Source organism: Pristis pectinata, chromosome 4 (genome assembly GCF_009764475.1).
Source record: "Pristis pectinata isolate sPriPec2 chromosome 4, sPriPec2.1.pri, whole genome shotgun sequence".
Taxonomy (NCBI): domain Eukaryota; kingdom Metazoa; phylum Chordata; class Chondrichthyes; order Rhinopristiformes; family Pristidae; genus Pristis; species Pristis pectinata.
Window position 1 is genome coordinate 71,012,216 of NC_067408.1, and position 13,354 is coordinate 71,025,569.

At 35.8% G+C, this 13,354-nt stretch overlaps 1 protein-coding gene across 22 annotated transcripts in view; it reads right to left on the bottom strand.

The window, feature by feature from the left end:
* LOC127569895 (adhesion G-protein coupled receptor G2-like) overlaps window positions 1-13,354 on the bottom strand; it is a 136,966-nt gene that overhangs the window by 38,215 nt on the left and 85,397 nt on the right. For 12 of the 22 annotated variants that reach the window (XM_052014932.1, XM_052014926.1, XM_052014927.1 and 9 more), the window contains 5 exons: window positions 8,358-8,402; window positions 6,980-7,024; window positions 4,642-4,686; window positions 2,780-2,824; window positions 512-556 (listed from right to left, as the gene is read on the bottom strand). In XM_052014932.1, coding sequence (XP_051870892.1) covers window positions 512-556; window positions 2,780-2,824; window positions 4,642-4,686; window positions 6,980-7,024; window positions 8,358-8,402 — 225 coding nt within the window. The remainder of the gene's footprint in view (window positions 1-511; window positions 557-2,779; window positions 2,825-4,641; window positions 4,687-6,979; window positions 7,025-8,357; window positions 8,403-13,354) is intronic. The other 10 variants (XM_052014929.1, XM_052014924.1, XM_052014922.1 and 7 more) reach the window with 5 other exon arrangements.

Consider the following 13,354-nt stretch of genomic DNA (forward strand, 5'->3'; position numbering starts at 1 on the left):
GCTTTAGGAGAAATATTGACAGAGATTTTCAAATACTGAATGTTTTAAATCAGGTAAATAAGAGGAATTAAATCCTCAGACAGGTCAGTCAACAATCAGGGTTCATGGATTCATTATAATTTATCTGGAACCAGTGGGGAGATGAGGGGAAATTATGTGTATGGAACAATTTTTAAAATCTGGGCTGCACCATAGAGTAAGTGGAGGATGCTGCTTCAGAATTAATTTCCTTAAGAGAATTGGATATATTTCACAAGAGGGGACATAGAGGAGGGAATTATATCTATTCAGGGAACTACTTTAAAACGGCTGCACAGGCACGATGGAACAAATAGACTTATTCTGCCTTTTATTCCAAAATCGTTATCAATGGGTGATAACTTTTAGCCTCATTGCAAAGCCCTCAAACAAAACATAAAAACACATCAGTAATCCTCATGTTCTCTAACAACACAATTTCTGGATCAGTTTTGTCATATTGCTGTATTATCAAAAAACTAATTTACAGTACCTGTGATCTTCTGTGGTCCTGTTGTCACAGTGGGTGTGCTGCTCCCTGTAATGAAAGTATAAGGTTTCATATGAGACCAACTGGCCTGCCTGGTGTGTGATATTCCTTTGTATTTTGTCTGCAGATTATGCTAATGGTGTACTTTGAGGATATAGTAGAGGAAGATCAACATTTTAAGAGTTTAATAGATATTAACATCTACCTCTAATCCCTAATGAAAGTCACATGCTTGTCAGAACTGAATAGAAATGTCACCTATCACCAGTGAAGTCTGTTCCGTTTTGTTCAAACCTTATCCTTAGATTGAAGTCACTTCAAACAGGAACCAATTTAAATTTTAAAATTAATCAAAGTTGTTCAGTCCCCATCACCAAAACATCCCATTTTCCTCACAACACCTTCCATCTGACACTCAGATTTTTGTTTGATGGCAGGAGGATATTAAGGTAAGATAAGATAAGATAAGATAAGATAAGATAAGATAAGATAAGATAAGATAAGATCTTTATTAGTCACATGTACATCGAAACACACAGTGAAATGCATCTTTTTTGTGGAGTTTTCTGGGGGCAGCCTGCAAGTGTCACCACTCTTCCCACGCCAAAGTAGCATGCCCACAACTTCCTAACCCGTACGTCTTTGGAATGTGGGAGGAAACCGGAGCACCCAGAGGAATCCAACGCAGACACAGGGAGAACGTACAAACTCCTTACAGACAGCGTCCGGAACTGAACCCCGGTTGCTGGCACTGTAATAGTGTTGCACTAATCACTACACTACCGTGCTGTATTAAACCCATTCAGGTAAATACTTCAAGGAGCCCTCACAGGTATAAAGGAACAAATAGTCTTGCACTGCCATATATTCCACAATAATTAGGGATGGGTAATAAATGCTGGCCTCACATGCAATACCCACTGCATGTACACAGATCAAAATAAATCACATCAGCAGTGCTCATATTCCTTTACAACAAAATGTCTGCATGGTTTTTCAATATTACTATTTTTTTAAAGAACAAACGTACAACGTCTGTAGTAACCTTTGGAAGTGATATCACATTAGACTCAATGTTTCCCATAATAGAAGTGAAAGGTTTCTTTTGGAGACAACTGTCATGTCTGGTACATGAAATACTTTTGCAATGTAGCTGCAGACTATGGCACTGATGTACTATTTGAAGATATTGTAGCATAAGATAATCTTGTTGAAAGTTATATGGACAGGTCCCATAATACTTTAAGGAACTAAGTTTCAGCCTGTTCTGAACTGTATGGTCATGACATGTATCAGAAGAAAACTTGCAAATTTTGTTGTTAAAAGTCCATATTCACTTCAAACAATTACAAATGTTTAATATTTAACAGTTCCCATTTTTTTTTCATTCCTTTTTCCCCAAAATTCCTTACCCCTGGCACCAGACACTCTGTCGCATTATATTGTGCAGTAGACAGTGGTCAGAAAAGCAAATGTTTTCTTCCAATTTTTCGTCAGCAATGATAAGGTGTTTCTCAGAGATGGACTGTAGTTTTATAATATTGTCTTATAAACCATTGCTCAAACATTTACAATTTGCTAGGTATATCTCAGCTGGCTTATCGAGGTGTAATCCAGGGAAACAGTCTTCAGGAATCGTATAGAAGCACTGGATTGGGTGCAGGATTGGGTATCAGTATCAAGGATGACTAACTTCAGATACGTGGGGTGACTGGGGAATCTAATCGATTAAGAACAGGGAGAATTATAAGATATATTCACAGAGTGGTTGAAAATTCTGAATGGTTTTGATCGAGAAACAAGGGGAAATTTAACAACTGGTTTCCATAAATTTGGTTACTTTGGTTACCATGTAAGGTACAGTAACTTGTACAGGAACTAGAGGGAAAATGAGATGAATTATGTGTTTAAATGATTTTTAAGGTCTGTCATTCATAATCTGGAAAGGTAATGGAAGGTCTTCTAATGTGATCTTTGGAAAGGTAACTGTATACATTTCTGAAGAGGACAGATAAATTCCATGTTCAAAGGAAGAGTATTGAAACCAATGAGACAAGAGTTTCAAATCCTTGTCAGAGGCACAATGCACTGAATAGTGTTGGCCCTTTGCTTTTCCTTGTTAAGGATGGGTGATAAATGTTGGCTCACCAACAAATCTCACAACCAGCAAAAACAAAATCACATTAGAAGTTCCCATCTTTTACATCAACAAGATATCTGCAACAGGTTTCTAATATTATTAATAAGTTTTAAAGAACAAATTTACAGCACCTATAGTCTTCTTTGGAAACTTTGTTACTTTCGGCTTGTACTTTCCTGTAATGAAAGTGGAAGGTACAATTCCGATGTACTGTACCAGAGATTAAAAGAACTGTGCAATGATTATAATGTAAAATGTTAAATCTTTAATTAGTTTAATAGGGCCTCACAATTCACTCCAGCTCTTTATGTTACCAACTCATTGCCTTGTCCACCAGGCAAATTTTAATTTTGTGTTCTTACCGACTTTTCAACTGAAATCATGTCAACAGAAGGAATTTTGGGTTTTAATACTAATCTAAGGTGATAATTTTCCATAACCTCCCAGCCACGACACCTCAAACATCCTGTCCAATTTTATTGTGCTTCTGATAATACTCAGAAAAACAGAGTTTTTGCTTAATTTCTATCAGTAGTGATAAGGTAAAGTAATATTATAAATTACAACCATTCTCAAAACCTTTACAATCAACTGCTTACATCTCAGCTGGAGTACATGTGTACAATTCTGTGGAACAATTCAACAGGAAGGATGACAAGTCCTTGGGTTGGGTGCAGAAGTCATTTATGTGAATGATTGTCCTTAGTTAATATGGGGTGACTAAAGAAATTACTTCCTGAGAGCAGCGAACAACTGAGAGAAGGTTTCACAGAGGCGTTCAAAGTTCTGAAGAATTATGATGGAAAAAATATAGGTCAGTTGGAAATCCTATTTCTTGGGCTCCAGATAATACATCCAGGAACAAGGGAGAAAATGAGAGGACACTATTTTCATGCAACCTCTTTAGAAAGATCTTCGGTAAACACTCACTATTTTCAAATTTACAGTTTCGATTTTAGATGGTCCACTTGTGTAAAATAAAGGAAGCCACTCATTAGGAAGAAAATTAAATTCTTAGTTTGGACAGAGGAAAAAAAAAATCCTGAATGGTGCGACGGGTCATTGTGTTCAGTTACGTTGGATATCTGGAGAAACTAATAATCTTGGAGCAATGGGAATGAAGGTAAATTTTCATGGAGCTGTTCAAACATCTGAACAGCTTTGATTGTGTAAGCATGTGAAATTGATTCCTGTGGCAGTTCGGTCAGCAATCGGGTTTCATGGATTCATTGTAACTTATTAAGGAAGAAGATGAGAATGAAGGAAACATATGTTTATGTAGACATTTTTAAGATCTGGACTGAACCAGTGGAAGCTGTTTCAGGATTATCTTTCATAATAGAATTGGATATATTTCATAACAATGCTGTTTGATGGGAGGAGGATACTGGAACTATTGAGGGAATTATTTCAAGGAGACCTCACAGGTACGATGGAACAAGTAGCCCTTGTTGTGCCTTTTATCATACAGGTGGGCAATAAATGCTGGCCCCAAAGCAATGCCCACAACCTGTACATGAATAACAATACATCACATGAACAGTCCTCATATTTCTGAATAACAATTTCTACATCAGGTTTCTAATCATACATTCCAGGTAACTTATACAAGAAACTTAGGCAAAAAATACCTTTTTGCAATTATTTATAAGTTTTTGTAAAAACTACTTGGAAAGGTTATATAAGCTGTTTGTATATTAATCAGCAAAAGGGAATTGGGTATACCTCTGAAAAACAGATATATACAAACTGCAATGAGAAAACGGAATTGATATCAATCAGGTAACTATTTCAAAGGCACCGTGGACTGAACATGTTTTTTCTTTGCCCTTTATTTTATGATTATTAGGAATGGAAAATAAATGTTGGGCTGGGGAACTGTACAAAAACAAAAGAATAAATAACCCCAGCAGCCCCAATATTTCTTAATAATATACCATCTAAATAATGTCTCTCATATTATTAATAATTTCAAGGAACAAGATTACAGTACCTGTGGTATTCATTTGAACAGATGTCATACCAGTAGGACTGTTCACTAAAATGAAAATATAAGGTTTCATATGAGACAAACGGCATTGCTTTCTCTGTGTTATTCCTTTCTCTACAGAATATAGCACTGGTGTACTCCTTGAAGAATATATAGCAGAAAATTATTATTTAAGATTTTAACAGGTATTGGCAATTCCCCCCACTGCCAACTCTTTACACAACTAATCTACAGCTTTGTCTAAATCAAATAGAAGTTATATTTTTCACCAAGGAGACTTGTAATTTTTGTTAATAAATCTCACCATTGCTCAGTATTAACTTCAAACAGAAACATATAGGATTACAATGCTAATTGAGGTTAAGAATGAAGGAAACATATGTTTATGTAAACATTTTTAAGATCTGGACTGAACCAGTGGAAGCTGTTTCAGGATTATCTTTCATAACAGAATTGGATATATTTCATAACAATGCTGTTTGATGGGAGGTTATTCTGGAACTATTGAGGGAATTATTTCAAGGAGACCTCACAGCCATGATGGAACAAGTAGCTCTTGTTGTGCCTTTTATCATTCAGGTGGGCAATAAACGCTGGCCCCAAAGCAGTGCCCACAACCTGTACATGAATAACAATACATCACATGAACAGTCCTCATATTTCTAAATGACAATTTTTACACCAGGTTTCTAATATTACTAATATCATCAAAGAACAAATTGACCGTAACTGTGGTATTCTGTGGAAGAGATGTTACAGTACTGTTCACTGTAATGGAAGTATAAAGTCTCATGAGACAAACAGCTATGCCTGGTGTGTGATACAGCTTTGTAGTGGGTCTGCAAATTATGGCACTGGTGTACTATTTGAGAATAATGAATACTAGGATTTTTATTTAAGAATTTTACAGATAGTGGAAATTCCCTTCAATACTTAATGGAACTAAGTCATAACCTAGTCACAACTGAATAGAAATGATACCTATCACCAGTGAAAAATGTCCTTTGTTATTAAAAGCTCACCTTTGGGCTGAAGTCACTTCAACCAGAAATAAATTCAGATTTTAACATTCATCAGTGTTGTTCAGCTCCCACCACCAATCCATCCCACCTTCCACACAACATCCTATCCTATTATATTGTACCACTGTCCAGAAACAGAACTGTTTCTTTCTAAATTTCCATCAGCAGTAGTAAGGTATTTCCTGGTGAACAACAGTGATATCGCAATGTAGTCTTAAAGAGCATTGATAAACACTGTCTCCTATCTTCACACTCCCCTCCCCCCACCCACCTTGCTCCATTTGTTTTTTTCTCCCCTTTCTCTCTCTCTCTTTGTCTGCCTCCATCTATCATTCACCTGTCACTGTCACCCAACTCCACCCCACTCAACTCCCCTAGCTGGCACTACCTGGCCGTCATCTTACACCCCTCCTCAGTCCATCAGTCACCTCGGAATCCTTCCTCGCCACTCCCTTTCTCCTCTTTATACTGGCCATCCCTCCAGTCTGTCCTGATGCAGGGGCTCGACCCAAAACGTCAATGATTCCTTTCCTCCCACAGATGCTGCTCGACTTGCTGAGTTCTTCCAGCAGATTATTTGTTGCTCCGGATTCCAGCATCTGCAGTCTCTTGTGTCTCTCTTAAAAAGCATGACTTCAGATTTTATCTTTGCTGGACATACCTCTGCTGGTGTACTTATGTACAATTAAGGAAATACTCTCTCAAAAGAACTTGGAGGTCATAATAGACTGTGTAGAGGAGACAGTTGCCTGAGCGGTACAGAGGATGACTGTCTTCAGAGACATGGGGAGACTGGAGAATCTTATCTCCTTAGAGCAGGGAGGATTAAATGAAATCTTTGTGGAGGTGCTGATGAAGAAATCTAAGGCAATTTTTTTGTCCACAACCAGATTGCAAGATCACAATTTATCATCGTTCCAGGTAATTTATACAAGAAACCGAGGCAAAAAATACTTTTTGGCAATAATTTATAAGTTTTTGTAAAAACTACTTGAAAAGGTTATATAAGCTGTTTGAATATTAATCAGCAAAAGGGAATTGGGTATACCTCTGAAAAACAGATATATACAAACTGTCTGCAATGACAAAACAGTATTGATATCAATCAGGTAACTATTTTAAAGGCACTGTGGACTGAATATGTTTTTTCTTGCCCTTTGTTTTATGATTATTAGGAATGGTCAATAAATGCTGGGCTCGGAAACTGTACACAAACAAAAGAATAAATAACTCCAGCAGCCCCCATGTTTCTTAATGATATACCATCTAAATAATGTCTCTCATATTATCAATATTTTCAAGGAACAAAATTACAGTACCTGTGGTATTCATTTGAACAGATGTCATACCAGTAGGACTGTTCACTAAAATGAAAATATAAGGTGTCATATGAGACAACAACATTGCTTTCTCTGTGTTATTCCTTTCTCTACAGAGTATAGCACTGGTGTACTCTTTGAAGATTATGTAGCAGAAGTTTATTATTTAAGAGTTTAACAGATATTGGCAATTCCCCCCGGCTGACAACTCTTTACATAACTAATTTACAGCTTTGTCTAAATCAAATAGAAATTTTATTTTTCACCAAGGAAACTTGTAATTTTTGTTAATAAATCTCATCATTGCTCAGAATTAACTTCAAACAGAAACATATAAGGATTACAATGCTAATTGAGGTTGTTCAGTTGCCACCCCAATCCATCCCGGACTCCATCACCACACCTTTCACCCACCACCCAGACACCCTGCCCTTTTACATTTTACCTCTGATAATGTTTAGTAAAATGGCTTTATTTCAAATTTAATCAGCTGAGATAGAGTGTAATTCAGAGAAGGACTGTCAAATATACATTCCTGCATATTTTACAATTTACTGGCTATATCTCAGCCCGTGTATTTACATACAATTAAGGAAAACACACTTAGAGAAAAAAACAGAGAGGCCTTGGTTTGAGAATAGGAGAACTTTACCTGAAAGATACAAAATGCAATTGCCCTCAAATACAAGGGTTGACTGGAGAATCTAATCTCTTGAGAAGGGTTAAGAAGAATATTTGCACAATTTTTGCAAAGCATGGAGGCCTTGAATCGAGAACAGGAGTGATTTAGCCAAGTGATATAAAATTTGATTGTTTTCAAATATCTGGGTTGACTGGAGAATCTAATCTCCTGTGAACATAAAGCTTTAGGAGAAATATTGACAGAGATTTTCAAGTACTGAATGTTTTGAATCAGGTAAATAAGAGGAATTAAATCCTCAGACAGGTCAGTCAACAATCAGGGTTCATGGATTCATTATAATTTATCTGGAACCAGTGGGGAAATGAGGGGAAATTATGTGTATGGAACAATTTTTAAAATCTGGGCTGCACCATAGAGTAAGTGGAGGATGCTGCTTCAGAATTAATTTCCTTAAGAGAATTGGATATATTTCACAAGAGGGGACATAGAGGAGGGAATTATATCTATTCAGGGAACTATTTTAAGAAGGCTGCACAGGCACTATGGAACATATAGACTTATTCTGCCTTTTATTCCACAATCGTTATCAATGGGTGATAAAATTTAGCCTCATTGCAAAGCCCTCAAATAAAACATAAAATAAAACACATCAGTAATCCTCATATTCTCTAACAACACAATTTCTGGATCAGTTTTGTCATATTGCTGTATTATCAAAAAACTAATTTACAGTACCTGTGATCTTCTGTGGTCCTGTTGTCACAGTGGGTGTGCTGCTCCCTGTAATGAAAGTATAAGGTTTCATATGAGACCAACTGGCCTGCCTGGTGTGTGATATTCCTTTGTATTTTGTCTGCAGATTATGCTAATGGTGTACTTTGAGGATATAGTAGACTAAGATCAACTTTTTAATAGTTTAATAGATATTAACATCTACCTCCAATCCTTAATGAAAGTCACATTCTTGTCAGAACTGAATAGAAATGTCACCTATCACCAGTGAAGTATGTTCTGTTTTGTTGAAAGCTTATCCTTAGATTGAAGCCACTTCAAACAGGAAGCAATTTAAATTTTAAAATTAATCAAAGTTGTTCAGTCCCCACCACCAAAACATCCCATTTTCCTCACAACACCTTCCATCTGACACTCAGATTTTTGTTTGATAGGAGGAGGATATTAAGATAAGATAAGGTAAGATCTTTATCAGTCACATGTACATCGAAACACACAGTGAAATGCATCTTTTTCGTAGAGTGTTCTGGGGGCAGCCTGCAAGTGTCACCACTCTTCCGGTGCCAACATAGCATGCCCACAACTCCGTAACCCATATATCTTTGGAATGTGGGAGGAAACCGGAGCACCCAGAGGAAACCAACGCAGACACAGGGAGAACATACAAACTCCTTACAGACAGCGGCCAGAACTGAACCCGGGTCACTTGCGCTGAAATAGTGTTGCACTAACCGCCACACTACCGTGCTGTATTAAACCCATTCAGGTAAATATTGCAAGGAGCCCTCAATAAGTATAAAGGAACAAATAGTCTTGTTCTGTCATATAGTCCACGATAGTTAGGGATGGGCAATAAATGCTGGCCTCACATGCAATACCCACTACATGTACACAGGTCAAAATAAATCACATCAGCAGTGCTCATATTCCTTTACAACAAAATATCTGCACGGTTTTCCAATATTACTATTTTTTTTAAAGAACAAACGTACAACGTCTGTAGTAATCTTTGGAAGTGATGTCACACGAGACTCACTTTTTCCCATAATAGAAGTGAAAGGTTTCTTTAGGAGACAACTGTCATGTCTGGTACATGATATTCCCTTGCAACGGGTCTGCTGGTCGTTAGTGGAGTAACAGCTACATGCTGGAGCTCCCATTTATCTTACTTTCTCAACCCGGTTTGAAACTCTCTCTCGAATTGCAATTTTACTTCACCATGGCTACAAGGGGTGCCAAAGGTACTAAAATTACTAAGAAAGATGACCCTCCTGCATCTCTGGAATCTATTTTACAATTGCTTCAAAAACATATAGATGATTCTTCCGATAAATTTGAACAATTTCAGAAGCAACTTCAGAAGATTAATTCTAAGTTGGATTCTATCCAAGAAACTTTACATGATCATGATGAACGGATTAAACAGCATGAAGCGTCTCTCTCAGTTTTGGATGGGAAGATTGATGACTTGAAAAAGCTTTGTAAAAAGCAATCTAAATCTAATGAAAAGCTAAAGCAGAAGATTATTGACTTAGAAAATAGGAGCAGAAGAAACAACCTTTGAATTATCGGTCTCAAGGAGCTAGTGGAAGGCAATCAACCTACTGAATTCTTTGCAAACTTTTTGGTTGAATTGTTTCCTTCTATTTTAAAATCTGCACCTAAGATTGATAGAGCACATAGATCACCGGTGAACAAATTTCTTACGGAAGGCAAATCCAGGTCAGTCATTATCTCTCCGCATGACTTTCAAATCAAAGACCTTTTAATTCGTGAATCCCACTGAAGAGGAATGATTAACCACCAAGATTACAAGATTAGAAGATTTCTCACCCAAAGTTATGAATGAATGTGTGAAATTTAAAAAGGTAATGTCTGAGCTGTTTAACCATGTTTATAAACCTTTGCTTCGTTACCCTGCAAAGCTTAGAATTATTCTGAAAAATGGCTTGTATAAGTGGTTTACCTCCCCTGCAGACTCTCAAGTTTTTCTGGAACCTGAGGATTGAAAGACTGTGTAATTTTCTTCATAAACATCTACTTTTTTTATTTTTGATAACCCCTTACTAATATTTTGAATGTTTATCTATTCTGATTTTGGATCTTTTTTTATACGTTATTTTACATATATTCTTTTGAGGTTTTTTTTACTAATAAACCAACAAAGATATCTGTTATTCCATGATTTTGAAACCGTGTTTTTTTTTCAAGTTACTGTTTTGACTGGGTTGAAATTTACCAACCTTGAGAAATTGGCAGCAGGATTATTTGGGTTAAACTGTCTTTAGATATAGATGCCGGCTTTCTATTGGTCAGCTGCTTTCTCTCTTTGGGTGGTGGAAGGGGGGTTGGGTTCTTTCTTTGGAAGCTGTTTTGGGCTTTTAGCCAAGTCTGTTGCTTATTTACCTTATTGGAAAATTCAGTGCTTTATTTGAATCTACATTCTAATATGGCTTGCATATTACCTTTTTTATTACTCACATTTAAACAATATTAAAATGGATTGAGTGATTAATTTAATTAGTTTTAACGTTAAAGATTTAAACCATCCTGTAAAACGAAACAAGATTTTTACTTACATTAAAAAGCTCAAAGCTTCAATTTTTTTTACAAGAAACTCATACATGTAATTGTGGTACTTTACACTTTTTCAGTTGATGGAGAGGGACACAATATCATTCCTCTTTCCAAGCTAAATCAAGGGGGGTTTCAATCTTTATAGATAATAGCGTTTCATTTGTTCAACATAAGGTAATAATGGACACTAATGGTCGTTTTTTTTATAGTATCAGGGAAGCTAGATAATAGACTGGTGGTATTTGCCAATATGCTCCGAATATGGACAATCCAGGATTTTTTGAACTATTTTTTGCTCTTTTGCCAGAATTGAATCTTTACTCTCTGGTTCTAGGAGGACACTTTAATTGTTGGTTAGATTCAAAGTTAGATAGGTCATCTACTAAACCAGCAACTCTTAATAAATCTGCTTTATTTCTTCAATCTTTTTAATGAAAACTGGCGTTACTGATGTCTGGCGTTTGTTATATCCAGAAGACAGGGAATATTCACTTTTTTTCTCACGTTCATCACACATATTCCAGGATTGATTATTTTTTTTTGATAGTCAAATGATTTCATCAATCTGATCCTGTGAATATAAAGAGATTGATTTTTCAGACCATGCTCCTGTGTTTTTATCTTTAAATCTCCCCAGACTCCCTCAAATAAACAGATCCTGTCATTTTAATCTAACTTTGCTATCTGATAAAGACTTGTTAAAATTTTTGGAGAAACAAATCACTTTCTTTTTTAAAGAGAGTACCCCGGGAGAGACTTCTGGTCTTATTATATGGGATGCTTTTAAAGCATTTATTAGAGGACAAATTATTTCTTACATGGTAAGCGTTAAGTAAAAAACTAATACAGAGAGGATTGATTTAGCCAATCAATTGAAACTTCCAGACCAAAAATATGCCTTGGATCCAGATCCCACTATATATAAAAGGCGAGTTGAAATTAAAATCAAATATGATCTCCTTTTAACATATCCAATTGAGAATCAACTCTTAAAAGATAAAAGTCAATTTTATATCCATGGAGATAAAACAGGTAAATTATTGGCTAACCAATTAAAAACCTCCATAGCTAGATGGCAAATTAAAGAAGTTCGCAAAGCCAGTGGAGAAAGGACAACAGATCATTTAGTAATAAATGATACTTCTAGAGAATTTTATTCTAGACTTTATAGTTCTGATTCTCCTAAAGATGATACTGCAATGAACAACTTTTTCGACCAATTAAATATTCCTACACTCTCTGCTGATAACTGAAAACAACTGTATAAATCTATTACTTATGAGGAAATCACCGAGGTTATACCGTCAAGAAAGACTCCAGGTCCTGATGGATTTCCGGGAGAATTCTATAAGGCTTTCTCCTCACTGCTTATACCTTATTTAAGCTCTGTTTTTTTGGATTCTTTTAAATTGGGAAGGTTACCACAATCCTTTTATGAAGCTTCCATTTCACTTATTCTTAAGAAGAATAAAAACCCAACGGAATGTTCTTCATACAGACCAATTTCTTTACTGAATGTTGATGTTAAAATTTTATCTAAAGTTTTGGCTCGTAGATTGGAAAATGTTTTACAATTAATTATATCCGATGATCAGACTGGGTTTATCAAAAACCGTTATTCCCATTTTAATATTCATCATTTATTGAATATTACTGGTTCTCCTTCTAAGGAAATATCACAATGTGTGATTTCTCTAGATGCCGAGAAGGCCTTTGACTGGGTTGAATGGAGTTACCTATTTAAACCCTTAGAAAAATTTAACTTTGGGCCCGATTTTATTCAATGGATTAAATTACTTTATTTATCTCCTTCTGCCCGTGTTCTTACAAACTTTCAACCTTCTGAACCTTTTAAACTTCAACGCAGAACCAGACAGGGATGCCCTTTGAGCCCTTTGCTATTGACCTGGTCTTAGAACATTTAGCTATTGCTTTTCAAGAATCTACAGAGATTGCTGGTATCTTTAGGAGATGTACTACTCACAAAGTTTCGCTCTATGCTGATGATTTATTGCTCTTCATTTCTAATGTTGAGACTTCATTACATTCTATGCTTTCTTTACTTTCCCGTTTTAGCCAGTTTTCAGGATATAAACTGAATTTACACAAGAGCGAACTTTTCGCTTTGATCAATCTGATGCCATTCGATATTAAACTTCCTTTTAAAATTGTAAGAAATCATTTTACCTATTTGGGTGTAACAGTTACTAAAAATTATAAACATTTATTTAAAGAGAACTTTCTTGCTTTATTGAATTATGTGAAAAGGGTCTTACCAAATTGGTCACCCCTCTCTATATCGTTGATTGGCCGCATTAATTCTATTAAAATGAATACTTTACCTAAATTTATGTATCTATTTCAGGCTTTACTTGTTTTTATTCCTAAGTCTTTTTTTCATTCTCTTGACTCAATTATATCTT